The sequence below is a fragment of the Tetrahymena thermophila genome (genome assembly GCF_000189635.1).
Source record: "Tetrahymena thermophila SB210 genomic scaffold scf_8254092, whole genome shotgun sequence".
Classification (NCBI taxonomy): domain Eukaryota; phylum Ciliophora; class Oligohymenophorea; order Hymenostomatida; family Tetrahymenidae; genus Tetrahymena; species Tetrahymena thermophila.
Genome location: NW_002476046.1, coordinates 32,932 through 49,188, shown reverse-complemented (window position 1 = coordinate 49,188; position 16,257 = coordinate 32,932). Strand labels below are relative to the sequence as shown.

At 28.2% G+C, this 16,257-nt stretch overlaps 1 protein-coding gene across 1 annotated transcript; it reads right to left on the bottom strand. All coding sequences in view use genetic code 6, as the record gives it.

Moving 5' to 3' along the window:
* Window positions 1-198: 198 nt before the first annotated feature.
* Window positions 199-15,696, bottom strand: TTHERM_01104900 (dynein heavy chain 7, axonemal protein; the record flags this gene model as incomplete). Its single annotated transcript, XM_001025965.2, has 32 exons — window positions 199-549; window positions 639-971; window positions 1,037-1,215; window positions 1,280-2,125; window positions 2,178-2,520; window positions 2,576-2,901; window positions 2,955-3,147; window positions 3,209-3,500; window positions 3,558-4,013; window positions 4,069-4,921; window positions 4,981-5,389; window positions 5,445-5,569; window positions 5,619-6,267; window positions 6,333-7,562; window positions 7,765-8,187; window positions 8,240-8,799; window positions 8,862-9,371; window positions 9,506-10,109; window positions 10,263-10,940; window positions 10,999-11,526; window positions 11,582-11,761; window positions 11,817-12,440; window positions 12,493-12,867; window positions 12,925-13,026; window positions 13,090-13,638; window positions 13,698-14,018; window positions 14,078-14,635; window positions 14,858-14,986; window positions 15,178-15,293; window positions 15,389-15,441; window positions 15,505-15,582; window positions 15,638-15,696. 32 exons carry the CDS (start codon window positions 15,694-15,696, stop codon window positions 199-201), a joined length of 13,032 nt encoding a protein of 4,343 aa, XP_001025965.2.
* Between the last annotated feature and the right edge of the window lie 561 nt (window positions 15,697-16,257).

Sequence of the window (16,257 nt, the reverse complement as noted above, 5' to 3'; positions counted from 1 at the left end):
ATTTATTTTTATTTTAAATTTAAAATCTTAATAAAAAATTATAAAATAGATTATTCTTAAAAATACTAATATCTATAGTTAGTTAGTTAATAAATACTTACATTTTATAGTTATTTTGAAGATATGTATATATTTTATATTTATTTATTTATTTATTTTGGTATATTATAGTTAATTTTATATTACAATTCAGTTCTCTCAATCGTCTAATTAGGTGAGAAGAGCGACACCACGCTTTATCCAGTGTCTTTGCTCTTTATCAGTTGGCAGTCTTATCCACATTACAAAGTTTGTGGAGTGACCGGTAGTACTAAGAGTACCTTTACGAGCTGAAGTTTTGTATACTGGGCAATTATAATGTTGAGGGGGTTTTACGTTCTTTACGTGGCATGGAACAAGCTATAATATAGGGCACTTTACAAAGAGAATCTTTGGATCAGACTCATCCAATAACATAGTTTCATAATTCCATTTAGAACCTTCTATGAAAAGTCCATATATAAATGCACCATCTTCAGGCTTATTTTCAATTTTTTCTTCTTTTATGCACTATTAAATTAGGATAATAAATTAAATAAAATTCTCAATAATTATAGCAAAGTAAAATGATATATTGAAAGTCATAATTAATTAATTACTAAGTAGTCGAAGACGATTTCATCAATAGGAATAGTATACTTTCTAGCATAGTTTTATAGAACACCTGTTAAGAAACTTTGTGTGAAATAGAAACCACTTAACCAGAATGACATAGGAGTTCCCTCATCAATCCAGTTTTAGAAAAAGCTTAATCTTTGTCTTAAATCTTTGACATATCCACCCAAAGGCTTGAGTGAAGGGTAACTATTACTCATCCACATTTCTGGTACTTTTCCGTCAAATATGCTCTTAGAAGCAGCTTCTAACTAAGGTGACATTAATATCAAACCCTTAAGAGCTTTCTTGATATCATTTAAAGAGCTCTTAATTACCTATTTTTTTAAAAAAAATTTAAATAACCATCAGTTAATCAAAAAAATAATTAATTAATAATTACTCTTATTAATTTGTTGAAACGAGTAAGTTCTTAGTTTAATACTGTGTTCATACTTTCTTCGTAAAGAACTGGATATTTTTCAAGGATTTGCTCAGTATTAAAAGGTTCAGGGAAGTCATGCAAAATGCTATCGCAAACACTATTTAATGTTTCTTCATATGAGTTTCCGCCTCCACCACCTTTTTAATAATAATTTTATTTTTTATTATAATATAAAAACAAACAAATTAAGTTTAAATTTACTTGAAGCTGAAGAGCAAATGAGTAGTGAATCAGTGAAAAGATTAGTTTCATTCATGTCTTTGGTGATATCAGCGTTAGTGTGGAAACCAAAGACATCTGGAGGAGTTATGAGTGGGAAATTGTCTTTAATATATTATATAAAGTCTTAGCTAGTTTCTACATTAGGTGGCTTATATACTGGATTGTTTGCAAATTAGTAATTTGGATCGTTAACAGTTTTATCACAGTAATAGTCTTCTAAAAGAGTTGTAATTAATCTTCTATCTTTATCATCAGTAACTCTACCTCCATAATTACATTCAGCTGTCAGATACTTTAGAGCATCATAAGGAATTTAATTTCCAAATTCATCTAAGAACATCTTCAGTTAACGAACACAAATACGTAAGTCTGACTCATTGAACTCATAAGATATATTCCAACCAAGAGGTCCATATTTTCTTCTTTCTTAGATTACAGCGTGGAAGAAACATAAACCAAATAGGAGCTTTTTGAATGCAGGAGAATTCTAGCATGTGTCAAAGAATTCAGATTTATTAATAGGATCAATGAGATAACTACCTTAGATATTGTTCTTCAAGCCTTTAGGAGGTTCATTAGTCATCTTTATACCAGCCTAAAGCACGGAAGTAGGGAAATCTTTTGAAGGATAAGATGTAAGCCATAGTCTGAATTCAGGGTTGGTGACTTTAGGATCTGGTGAAATCTCTTCGCATAGCTTTTCAAGAGTGGTCATCCATGTAACTGCTAAATGACAATTTTATAAGACGATCCAATCTCCAGATTATTAGCCTTCATTGATCATTCTTAAAGCAATTGGTCCTTATCCTTAACCAAGAGAAATAGCTATTTTTCATATAAAATTTTTTAATTTTATTTTAAATGTTATTTTTATTACCTTTTATATTCTTGTTTATCTTTTGTGCAAAAGCATTCAAACTTGCAAACGGATCAGAACCAGGAGATAAAACAAAAATAAGAGGAGTAGTAGCCAGAGAATCCTTATAAATTAAACTAAGATCAAAAGGAGGAGGTTCTATGAATGGCTGACCTAAATTATCTTTAATAAAGTCTTAAACTGCAGGAATAATTTTATCAGGACGAATGGTTCTTAAAATGCACAACTTTCCTAGCTTGTTCATTTTAGGAATGTTAATACATTATGGAAGAGGTACATTTTAAGGTTCATTTGATTCATATATTTATCTGAATTATTCTCCATTTGATGGATCCAATAACAACTATTTATTTAAATAAAAATTTTATTAATTTGTATTAAAAAATAGTTATATTTACTTTATAGAAATCTTAGAATCCATGTAAATCAGATAGACGGACAAGCTCACCCCAAGATTTAGCTGAAAGCCAACTAAGATGAGTAGGTTTTTAAGGAAGTTAATCGCTAAGGGCAATACCTCCTGTTAAAAGGAATCTCCAAAAATCGTTTATATTTTCCTCTCCTCTAAATTCTAGCAACCTAACACACAAAAGAGTGGAGAATACGAGCTTATCTTTTTCAAAAAGAGATCTACAAATATTTGAATACAATGAATACAAGAAATAATCCTTTAGATTCAATAATCTTTAATCAAAACTTTCTGATTATTCTGCATTGATAATACCTTTAATTTAAATAAAATTTTTTGACAATTCATCCAATCAAAATTTAAATTACCTTAAGTAAATAGATCTAAATAGTAAACCAAAGAATACTGATACATAGGATCAAGATTACCCAAATCTGAAATAGAGAAGAATAAGCAGGATGCTTAAGTTGATACAGGCTAGTAAGTTTGTCTAGCTTCATCAATTTCTTTTTCTGTCTTTTCAGCTATAATTTACTTTTCACTAATTTCATTTGAAGTTACCTTTAATTTATTAGTTATCAATTTATTTAAAGTTTTTTGTATATTAAATATGTTGATTTACCTTAGAAGCAGTTAATATATTAATGGCAGATTCATCTGTTAAAATGTTTTTGTTTCCAGATAAAACTTGCAATATCTTATCTTCTATTTCAGCTAGCTGTTTCTTGTTGCTAGCACCTTCTATAATAAGTCTCTCCTTTTCAGAGGCCAAATCAGGTCTTTCTTTCTTGACTAAAATACCTAACAATTAGTCATTTAATCCTTCATAAGTAATCATGAAGTTAAGGATAGTCACTTTTGTTGAAAGTTCTGGTAGATAGTGAGGATTTCTAAGCTTTGTAGTGATATAGAACCTAAAACGTTTAATATTTTTAAGAATAAAATCATTTCACTAAATTTTATAAAATTACCTAAAATCTTGAGAGTATTCAATCACACTTTCACCTAATTTTATATATTGAGTATTTCCTTTACTGAATACTTGCTTGAGTAATATTGGAGTTAGAGAAGGATCGAGATCTTCTCCAACATTTTCTAACAAAACAGGTTTACCAAATTGAATACTATTTTCTAAAGTTCTCAAATAATCACCATCAGTCAATTTTATGATACTAATTCCTCTAGATTGTTCCATTTTTTTAATCCACTTATTTGCTTATCCTTAGGGATCAATGCAAAGAGGCCATCTTCTAGATTTAAATACTATGATACCGTTTTCAATTGAGAAACTGTCACTAGGAAGTCCATCAATGTTCCAAGCTCTAATCTTTACTTAATCTCCTAGAACTTATACTAAGCTAAATTTATCACTTCTTGGAATATTTTTATCAGAGCATTTAAGGACCCACTCTTCAATTATTTATTGTCTATTTAATATTTAGTAAATCTTATTTTAAATTTGAATGAATAAAAAAATTATACCTGTAAGTAGGAGTGAAAGGGCCTAAATATGCTATAACACCAGATGAAATAATAACATCTCCAGTTAATAACGTGAAGAATTACTTTAATTTTTCAGCAAAGTCTCCCCATCTTCCTTTTTCACCTCCTAAGTTTTCTATTAATGTTTTAGCTCTTTCTAGTTGTTTTGAACAGTCTTCATATCTCTTTTCTAAATTTTGTTTATTATCTTATGTTATTTTTAGATCTTTATTAAGAGCATCAACTTTATCTGTAGCCACCTTAAGTTCTTTTTGCTTCTCGTAAAGTTAGGCATTAAGTTTTGACACTTTTTCATTTGATTCTTCAAGAGCAGCTTTTTTAGGCTTAACCTTTTTGTTGACAAAATAGAAGTCGTACATAGCTCTTACCCACATAAGCATAGAGTAGCAAACTGGTGAAGCTTTTTCTACTACACTCTTTTCTAAACTATCCTTTGCTTCTGGATCATTAAAGTAGGAACCCAAACTTTAAATTATCTTGTCCTCTATTGCTTCTTTATTATATCCTTTCATATCTTTAAGGAGTTGTGGGTTATTCAAAAGCTTTACTGAAGCAGCCCACCAATCAATCACAGTTTTAAGTCCATCTTTCTTTTTCTCAGTTGGATTTGGATAAAGAATCAAGCAGACAGCTTTCATAGTAGCTCTGATAGGCTCAACAGGATTTCTCATTTATTTCAAGAAATCAATATCGGCTTTTTAAATACAATTTAGTGCATTTTCTGCAGCTTCTAATGCTGGCATTGCTTCTGCTAAATCTTTTTCACAATCTTCTTTAATAAGATTAGCTTCATTAACAGCAATTTGAACAACAGCTTCTTCTTTCTAAATACCTATATTTTATCGATAAGTTGAAATAAAAATATATCAAAATATTTTTAATGTTAATTACCAGAAGCTAAGATATCTGCAGCAGATTTCTCCTTTGCTACAATCTTCATCTTTTCTTCAGTATCTTCAGCGGCTTTCTTTAATTTAGGGACCATATCTGTCAAATCAATTTGCATTTTACCTACAGCTTTCTCTGTTTCTATAATTTGATTATAACCATTTTCATACTTATCTATTGAGGACTTTACTTCTTTGCGTTTTTCAGCAAGTAAATTCTGGAAAGTAATGATCATTTCAAGATAAGAAGTAGGTGTTACATAGAATTTTCTTTTTAAGTGACTGTAGAATTTATTAGACCATTAAATAGTAGACTGATGGAAATACTAAACCATCTCTGTACAAGACTACTTTATTTCAACATCCATTTCAATTTTTTCTAAGAATTTCTTAGCTACAGAAACTAATGCATCCTTTTTTAGAAAAATTTATTTTTTAAGTTATTTTAAGAATATTTGATAAATTTACTTAGGGCCACTCGAAGAACCAATCAATTGTGCAACAATTAACTAGAGAAGGGAACATTCTAACTCTGTTTCTGAAAGCATCACCAATAGGAGAAAAGCAAAGCACAATATGTAAATTTTACTTACCTTTATATAAATATATGTTAAATATTAATTTGTTGAATGCTATAATTACATCTCTCTACGAAGTAAGAATATAGTTATTCTGGATGACCATCAGGACATTTTCCTTCTGCTTTGGAAGGTGCACGAACAGCTTCTTAAATTTCTGCCTTATCTTCTGCAGGGAAGAGATTTGGAACTTCGCAAGTATTTAGTAAGTTATTTATATCTTCAACAAAACCTTCTTATTTAATCTGTGAATCTGTAAATAAGAAGACAGTAGGTAGACCTTTTGCTCCTGCATTTTTAAGAACTTTTCTAAGGTCTTCTTACCACTCATTTTTACCATAAGTTTTACTGATTTCAATTTGAATAATTGATGCATCAACCATAGAACCTGCTAATCTAGTCAAAGATTAACGGCCAGAACCTCCAACACCAACTAATAGAGCGTTTCCCGAAGGTTATTTAAGTATTCTTTCAATAATTAACAAGTGTTCTATAGCAAATGAGAATAAAACAAGGTCCATAGGTTTATCACTTAGCATATTATAATTTCCTAAAGCTTCATCACAAGCAGCTTGTAACTTATTCTTATCAATAACTTCTTCGTATGGCCTTTTAGGTGCACCTAAAGGTGTCAATATATCTGTAAAGATTAATCCTCTCATCTCATCTAATGTATCAATTTTTTCATCCTTATCATTAGGGTTGTCCAAGTGCTTTTTTTATTCATATAATTTAAATTTAAAATTGTAATTCAAAATAAAAATGTTTAAATATGTACTTAGAAAACTGTATCAAAGTTAAGTCCAAATATCTTTTTAACTGTTTCTCTTAACCCCTTAAGCATTAAAAGTCTATCATCCTCATTAATTAATCTATCAGCAAAAACTCTCCAGCATTCATGAACCCAAAGTCTTATCAAGATATCTGGATTTGCGATTGTGTCTTTATCACTCATACAAACACCCATAATAACCTTAGCAAAATCTCTTAAGTTAAAGAGATAATGACTCTTCATAGGAGTAGGTAACAATTCATTCATAGCCATCTTATAAATTTCTAGAGTAGCGTTGATAACTTTATTTTCATTTTTAATAACTTCTGGAGAAAATTGGTTCACTTACATGTACCAATGCAGGATTGTTCCGAAAATTCTATTAAGTGTTTCTTCATCAAAGTTAGCAAGAGCTACTAAATTTAAGTGACGCAATAATCTAGGAGTTATAAAAGTTCTTCCACCTCCTGGAGGACCCATAGCACTTACAAATATGATTTCTACAATTTATTTAAAAGGTTTTTCTTTATCACTTAAATCATACCAGCCACCTTAATCAAGCATTTAACGGAGAATTTCAATAGGAGGTTGTGCTCCCCATTTTTCTTTTGTTGGCATATTCAAATCATCAACAAAAATAATGCATTTACCTTATTTAGGTCCATAAACACCTTTCTTCAATCTATCTAATTTCTTATCAATAATATCCATAGTCTGAGTTGAGCTTGTTTGAGCTGAAAAACCAACTTCAATATTCATATATTAAGAACGTGGTAAATCATTCATCAGTAAATTTTTGATGTAAGTAGATTTTCCAGTTCCAGTTGGACCACAAAACAGTGTTGGAACCTCCATCTTTATATTTTACTTTAATAAATAGCTATAACGAGCAGTATCAGAAGTTTGAATTATAATCTCATTGGGTTTCTTTTTAGGATTTATTTCTTCAGGCACGATTTAATCAATCCAAAGTTACCAATCACCTTCAGGTTTTTTATCTTCAATCTTATAGATATAATCATACATAGTACCTCTTTCTGGAAGTGAAATTTTCTTACTCTCCACTTAAACAACTATATCTTTGCCAAAAAGTCTCTTAGAAAATAGATCAAACTATTTTCTATCAACAGATGTACATAAAGATCCTCCAATAGACCACATGTAAGAGAAAATAAACTTCATGTCGATTTATTAGAAACGCTATTTGATGTCTAACTTATCATATGTTTCTTGATTCTTTTTTTAATTTTTTAGAATTTTTAATATATTTTTAAATTAAAAATATTAAGGTTTGCTATTTATTATTTTATTCAAATAAAAGGACATAAAGAATATTATTATTTAAAAGAGCACATATTATTTTATTGTTTAAAATAGACTTTTAAATAATTTCTTTTTTAATTTAAAAAAAATTTTTAAATTTAAGAAAAAAGTTTACTTCTAAATCTTTCAATAAACCCCTAAATATTCTCATTAAAGTAACAACTAAATTTTAATCTTGAGTTGGAGAGATTTCTTTTAAGCTTTATCTGAGATATTTAAGTGCTGGATCTACAACCCAGTTAAAGAGCATATCTATTTCAACATAATCTTCTTCACGAAGAGTAGAAGGTAAATTTTTCTTCCAACTATTATAGAGAGGTCTCCATCCCATCGAAGAAGGTTCCATATAAATCATACCACATCTTGATACTGTGGCAGGAGAAGCAGCTGCTAAATCCATAGGCTCAAACATCATATTCATACTTTTACTCATAGCTATAATTTCACCAGAATTCAAACAAAGTTTTTTGTTATCATCTAAGACTGTATTCATATTTTCAATCCAAACAGCATCAACAGGTCCATCAAAAATTAACCACTTTTTATAAAAAAGTAAATTTTAATATTTAACTGAAAAAAAATTAATATACTTTTCTATCATCATTTTCTTATTTTGCAAATGCTCTGAATTTAATAGCTAAAACTCCGTCTGCCCATTCATGAGAGACTTCATCTGAAAAACCATAGAGTTAATTCATAGTTATTGACTTAGGATTAATAGTAGTTATTTACACTTTTTTCTCGTTCATTTAGTTTCTTTCATTCAAAAGAGTAAGTGCTCCAGCCAAAACTTTAATAGCTGATGTCTTTCCAGAAAACGGCATACCAACGACCATCAAACCATGTCTTACAAGAATCATTTCATAGAGTTAAATAATTTTCTCAATGAAATATGGAACTTTCTAAAGATTTAATTTTTTGAGAGTTAAATCTATGCAATCATGCATATTTTGATAATCGATTTCAGGTAAAGAAATTCCTGGGAATAAATCACTTGTTATACCTTTGAAAAGAGGAAGATCAAAAGCCAAGAACTTGGCAAGATTTACATCATTGATTGCTCTAAGCATTAAAATACTTTCGTTTTCATTAACGAATTTTCTCTTTAAATTACCAGCTGCAGTCAAGACAGACTTTACTGCTCTCATACCTTTTAATTTATATTTTATTTGTTTTGAAATATAAATTTTAAAAATTAAAACATTTGCTTACCATAATCATAGTGGTCTTATGATGAAAGCTATTCAGAACACAACTTGTAAGTAGTAACGATTTTACGAGCAAGGTTTCTAGCATCTGAAAAACCATATGAATAAAGACAAATTTCAGAAATCATAGCATAATCAGGAACCATCATAGCAACTGAACGGAACAAGGCTTTTAAGTTATCTGGAAGTTCTGAACGTCCTGCATAACCAGGATTCATCGTGATAAATGCGTTGCAAGTTGGTTTTAAACGTATTGTTGAATCTTCGAAAAAGAACTCTTTCTTTCCTTCAGCACGTGCTAATTATATTGTGAGCATCTACTGTGCAACGACTGAAAGTACTTCTAAATCTATACGATTGAACTCATCGAAGCAGCTCCAAGCACCACTACTTGCTAATCCTTTGAAGAATTTTCCCATAGCCTTATAATCTAAACCATCTGAACAATTAAATACAACACACTATCTAGCAAGAGCTTTGGCTAAATCTTTTACTGTTTCTGTCTTACCAGTACCTTTATTATTATAATAATATAACATTTTTTATCAAAATTCAAAAAATTGTTTTATTTATTCAATTAAAACCTTCAAAAATAATTTTTAACTTCAAGAAAATATCATTTTTATTAATATTATTTCAATTTTATACCTGCAGGTCCTTCTGGAGCACCTCCATAATTTAAATGAATAGCTCCGCAAAGTGTTCTATAGCACCTGTCTGTGAGTGGTGTAATGACCAAACGACTAGAATTACCTAAATACTCATAGTTATAATCGCAGACTGCATTGATAATTTTTACTATTGTATCATTATCTTACCAATAATATCTAAGCTATGCTTACCAATCAAAATCTGATATTTTGTCAATATTTTTCTCTGCTAACTGAGTTATGCAGTCTCTATTATGAACATCCAATACTATAAGAGCTTCTATAGTGCATCTATCCAAAGGAGATATATCAGATCTGACTAGATCTACAATTTACTCAAGTTATTCAGTACATTCTTATGCAAATAGAACAGCACCCTTGTTTCCATGATCATTTAGATTCTTCTCAGTTCCATATGTCCAATATGTCATATTCACACTTAATACTGCCATACCACACCTATTTAAAACAAATTCCCTTCTTTTCATTTATTGATAATCTTCGAAAGCTATTGCTGTTACACTGTGAATACTCTCAATCATTCTCTCTTCTACCCATACCAACCATTCATCTACATTACCTCTTGCCTGATTAGTATCAACCTTTACAAAAAAAGTCAAATAAATATTAAATTGTTTAAATGTCTTCTTTTTTGCACATAAAATTATCATATTAATTTAAACTCTTACATTTAAATTATTAAAAAATTTTATTTTTAATGATTCTTTAAACTTAATTCAAAAATAAAAATTTACAAGTGTGAGGAATTCGACATATTCTCCTTCTGATGAATACATACCCAAAATCTTTTTTTCGTTATCGATTTTGAGTTTTTAAATACCTTCAAAGCACTTCTTAAGATGGGGTTGTACACGCTAAGGATCTTTGGTTTCTGATAAAATTTCTAACAATTCATCATTTGACAAGAAATAGAAACGAGGGAAGTTAGATCTCTTTCCTTCCAAGTAGCTGTTCAAACCTTTTTGGACTTTTTCTAATCTAATATGAGATTCTTTGAGGATATCAAGCATTCTTTTATCTTTAGTGAATTCTACTACCTTGGGATCTCTGCAAACCTTTCCCATAACTTGGTTACGCCAATCAAAGTCAACCTTTCTGAATTCTTCTCCTTCCATAGGCAAATGCTTTGTTATATCAGGAGAGGTAAAGACAGGTTCGAGGTACAACCAAACAGATTACACCTTGAGAAAATAATCAAAGAGACTTTGGGTGTAATTTAACCAATCTTCCCATTCAATAATTCTATCTTCAAATATCTTTGCATATGGTGAACCCTTCATTGTCATGGTTTTAACAATTTAATCGTCCAAAATAGTTTGAGTTTCATCGACACTTCCTCCTGAAACAATAAAAGTACCTGTGTCTTTCCATGATTTGAGCTCTGTTACTATTGGTTCCCAGTCTTCTCTCATCTATATTTAATTATTTAAAATTGAAAACAAATAAATGAAATTTATCAGTGTATTTTACCTTATCTAAAATTTTTTCTATGCTGAATTCTTTAGTTGCAGAATCAGAAATTTCTTCTAGTTTTTAATATTTATCTTCTAGATTAAGACCAATAAACCTGCTTAAGGATTCCTTTTTATGGGGATCTACTTTAAAACCTACTAAGTTACTTATCTCATCCCAATGTCTTTCTTTAAGTCCTTTATTTGAGAATACGTGAATTAATAGCTAGTGCTTTTAAAATTCTCTTAAATCTTCAAGAACTGTATGTGTTAATTCTAAAGGATTAACCATATTTTTAGCCTTAGAAAACATAATTTTAAGTTTAGTTGCTTTATTTAACATAGTCTTAACATCTCTTTCAATTTCTTCAGGATCTAAGGTGAAAACAGACTTTACTTTCTTCCATAAGTCTATTTTGTCGCTTTTATCTCTAATTAAAAACCATAAATCTTAGTATGGTAATAGATTGTTTTCAGCTTCTTGGAGTTTTGGGAATTCAGATTAAGTCCAACCAATAAGCTCTTCTCTAAGGTTTATTTCTTTCATCTATTATAAAATAAGTTATTTAATTAAAAATTAATTTAAACTTAAATATTTCTACTTCAGCAGTGTATTCCTTAAGTGTTTAACTGTAACCTTCAATAGCTTTACAGGCTTCTTCCTTTGAATATTCATTAGCATATGTAGTATTTAGTTAATCAATTTTCTAATGAATATCCTAAATATTTAATTCGAATTCATCTTTCTTTCTTTTTAATCTTTATTCAAGTTCTTCTTTTTCCTAATTAATTTAACATAAAAATTAAAAAGATACTAGTTAATAAATTATATTTTACCTTTTATAACCTAGACTCTTCTTATTCAACAACATTCATCAGATTATAAACTAAGCTAGCTGTAATGTAAAGCTACTTTAAATCATCTTCGCTCACTTTGTGAACTGTATTGTAAAGTAAATTGAACCACACTTTAACATCCTAATAGTCACCCTAAATTCTTTTGTGATCAGTTTTTTTAATTTTATCTATTGTTATTTCTAGGTCTTTCATTTTTTCATAATTTTCTGCCTTACTCTTTATGAATTCTTAAATTGTGTTAATCTCCTTGGCTATTTCAGCATTCTTTGAAAGTAAATAATGATGTATACTTGTCTGGAGAATTATCACTATATCTTAACAGATTTACAAGAAAATCTTTTTGACATCAACACCATCAACTAAAACCATATTAGTTCTGACATAAAAAGGTATTTCTTTATTTATTTCGTCATACAGTTTTTTATATTTGTTCATTTCAGCTGTGAACTCTTCTCTTTTCCTAGGTGTCCTTGTCCATGCTTCAACTCTTTGCTTTTCTTCTAACAAATATGAGTATTTATCATAAACCTTTACAACTTCTTGCACATTCTTTAGATTCCTTTCCAAGATGCTATCTATTTCTTCTTTCACATTTAAGAATATCTATTTGGTATTAAAAATTTATTAAAGAAAAAAATATTTTAAATTAAATTACTTCATCATCTCTAGGAACAGCCCAAAGAGATTTTACAACACTTCTAGCTATAGTGTTTTCAGGTCTAGGGAAACCTTGAGTGGTTGCAATTATGTCATCTATGATTTTTATCAATTCTTTGTGTATACTTTCATACAAATCATCTGCAAATTCAATTCTTCTATCCTCAGCAGTCAATTTAACATGTAGAAAGACATCTTCAATAGAATTGTTGTGATTTTTCTCACGCTCTATAATATCTTTAGGAGTTAGAAGTTTGTTCTTCTTAAAGCGCTAAAAGAATTCCTTATATAAAATGAGAGAATCGGAAACAAGCTATCTTATCTAATTAGACATAAGAGTAGCATTTGAATTGAAGAAAAGAATTGCCTATCGCTATTTAATTTTTAATAAAAATTTTAATTTGCTTTAAATATATTTCAAAAAATTTACTTTGTTTTTGTTCATCTAATTTAATTCTTCTTGATAGATGTCAATAACATCTTTATGCCATTCTGAAATCAGGTGGTTTTTAACTTCTGTGATATTTTTGAGCTATTTAATTATTTATTTTATTAAATTTAAATAATCAATTTTAAATATAAATGAATTATTTACTTAAATTTCTAAGAAGTTTTGAATGGTCATTGTTTAATCTTTCTTTGTTGGTAATACTAAGAAATGCATTTTTTCATATCTTTTCCATAGTTGCATAAGTTTTAATGTCGAACTAGAATTAATGACAAGATTAGAAATAATCTCTTATTTAGCGGCATTCACATCTTCCTTCCAGTCCAAATCAGGTTCTATTCCTTTATAATAATTGTCTCCATAATCAACAACTCCATCATAGATCTCCATAATTCCAATTCTAAGCATTTCTGTTTCATCTTTAAGAACATAATCAAGTATAGCTTTACGCACTGAGTCATAGTAGTCTTTGTTAATTTCATTAAGCATTTGATTAATCATATTCTCCATCACTTACCTATCAACATATTATAGTTAGTGAGGGATCAAATCTAAAATATCAGTTATCCAATAATTGTTAATAGAAGCAACAAATTCAATAGGTATTTCATTCTCAATGTATGCTTTATATCTTTCATAGCAGGTTCTTTTTGCCTTCATCTTGTTGTTTAATTCTTAATTTCTTACTCCATCGACCTATTTATAAAATTTTAATATTAAAAATTGTATCAATCATTTATAATTTATTTATTTACAACAAAAGAAAGTTCTTCGAAGAATGTTGCAGGAGGTTATAGGAGCTCTTAATTAGCTGTGAATTATACTGATGTATCAAATAGCTTCATTATTTTAATACCTTTTGTTTCTTAGTCAAAAGAGAGTTTCTTTGCAGTAGGAGTATAATTTGAAGCTATTCTAGCGCTTACTGATAAATTATGCTTTTAAGCAGCTAACGGTGAAGCCAATGTTCTTGAGAATCTATCAAGTATGGGAGGGAACCTTATACTAGCTTATGGGGGCTTTAAAAAACTAGAATTTATAAGTAAACTAGCACTATTTGCTAGCTTAGAGAAGTCCTTTTTATTATATTTAAATAATAATTATTTAAAATTTCAAAAATAAAGTAAATAGCTACTTAGTTCTTTGATAACGGGTCTGTGCCTGCTGCCAAAAGCTCAGGATCAATCTAGACATTATTGTGCTTATATCTTCTAGTGGGCGAATATTATTATTTATCATTATTTTAAACAAATTTAGAAGCCACTGAATTTTTAGTCATCCTTAAATTTTTGCGGTTAAATTGTGAATTATTCATATTACTATTGTCAATGCTATCTCCAGCGCTTATACTTAATTATAATTTAAGCTTCGAAGCGTTTAGTTGAGCACTAGCATCTAAGCTTTAAGGATTATTAATGCTATTAAAATTAGAGTTAGAATTAACTCCTTTGGATTAAGGAGTATTGTTTCCTGTTCCTCCAAAATAATCAATTTCTTTATTAGCTGCTCTCAGCATATGTACAGAGGCTGATAAACCTTTACGAGAATCAAGAAGTGATCTGACTGTTTGCTTTGACTTTCCATTTTACACTTTCTTATTTAAGATAAATGGTTCAAGGCTCAATGTCCTTTCAAAGCAATTTATTTTTCCAAAATTTCCAAGATCTACTTCTACATTATTAATGCTAAGAACCTTTATAATAAAAATAAATATAATTTAATTTAATTTAATTTAAAGAAGAAGAAGAATAATAATAATATAGACTTCTTTTAATAGCATGAGTTAAAATATAAAGAAAAATATAAAATTTTAACAGACCTATGATTTTGATTTTTAATTTTTAAACTTCTACTTTCATAAATTTATTCAATCCTATTTTTTTTTGTAAATATATTAAAAATACAAAATATTTACTTCATTTATTTCATTAAATATGGATTCAATGCAAACCTTAACTGCCTATTTATTGATTTCAGGGCAAAGCTTATGAACAGCACTATAATTAATTTTAATTGGAGGGAAATTTGAGTTGTCAATGTCACCCTATAATAAACAGTTATCATATAAATATAAAACTTCATTTGAAATTAAACTTCTATAGTAACTAGAAGGAAATTAAGTTAATTATTGAATAGAGAATAGTTTCTACTAAGTAGAAATAAACAAAAAATTCAAATTAATCTAAAAAGATGTTTTTTTTAAATATTTTTTCAAGTAGAATATAAAAAAAATACTCTGTATTTCAAATTTTTGGAGATTATAAGATTCTCACTAAAGTATATCATTATTGTTTTTGCATTTTAATTATTTATGTCGCTTCCATCACTTAACTTTTTGTAAGTCAGATTACCTTATTTTTAAATACATTAATTGATTATTATTAAAATACTCAATGAGAATGAATGCTGATATGTTTTCAAATTTCAAGACAAAATAAATATTTACCAAAATTGGGAATCGATATTGTTCTTTCTAAATCTAATTAACTCTTGCACCATCTTTAGATTAAGTTTTTAATTAGCATTATAATTATCTTTTAAATATTTTAAAAAGCGAGTTACTTGTTGAAGGCATTCCATGATTCAAAGAACACTTCAGATGGTATTTATAATCTTTCTAGACCTTCTTATTATGTAACCCTTAAAAGAATAAAATAGAAATTATATTTAAATTAATATGTGCTAAAAATATTACTTATTTGAACATCTCTAGTAAATGTCTTCAAGTTAGAAATGCTATATTTTTAAATCCATTTTATATCTACTTTCTTTCTTCCTAACTTTTATTTAAAAGTAAATAAAATTGATTGTATGTAAATACAAGTTTTTATATATTTTTTATCGATCAATTAATCTCTTTATTATATTAGCACTATGTTTGCTTATTTTTTTGCTTGTTAAAGAGTCTTTTATATTTCTCAACACCAAAAACTATATTTTCAATAAATAGTGTTGTTGACTTAACAAAATCACTATGCAGAATTTACTGTTTATTCAAAATTACATGTTGATTCATTTCATTAATTGAAATCAGTTGGATAATTTGTTTAAACCTCGATTTTAAGTTAGAAACTATCTTTTAGAGATCTATAATTCAAATATAATTAATTTTATATAAATAGATTCTAAGCTAAAAATGATTATTCCTTTATACTAATTAATTATCTATGCTTTTGCAGTGTTGATTTAAATTTTTATAGCATCTATTTGCATAAATTTTATAATTAAAATCTTCATTTTTCCTAACTGAATAGTTAGTAAATTTAAATACAATTTTTATTAATACATTTATCTAATTTTATTAGTTTTCTTTTT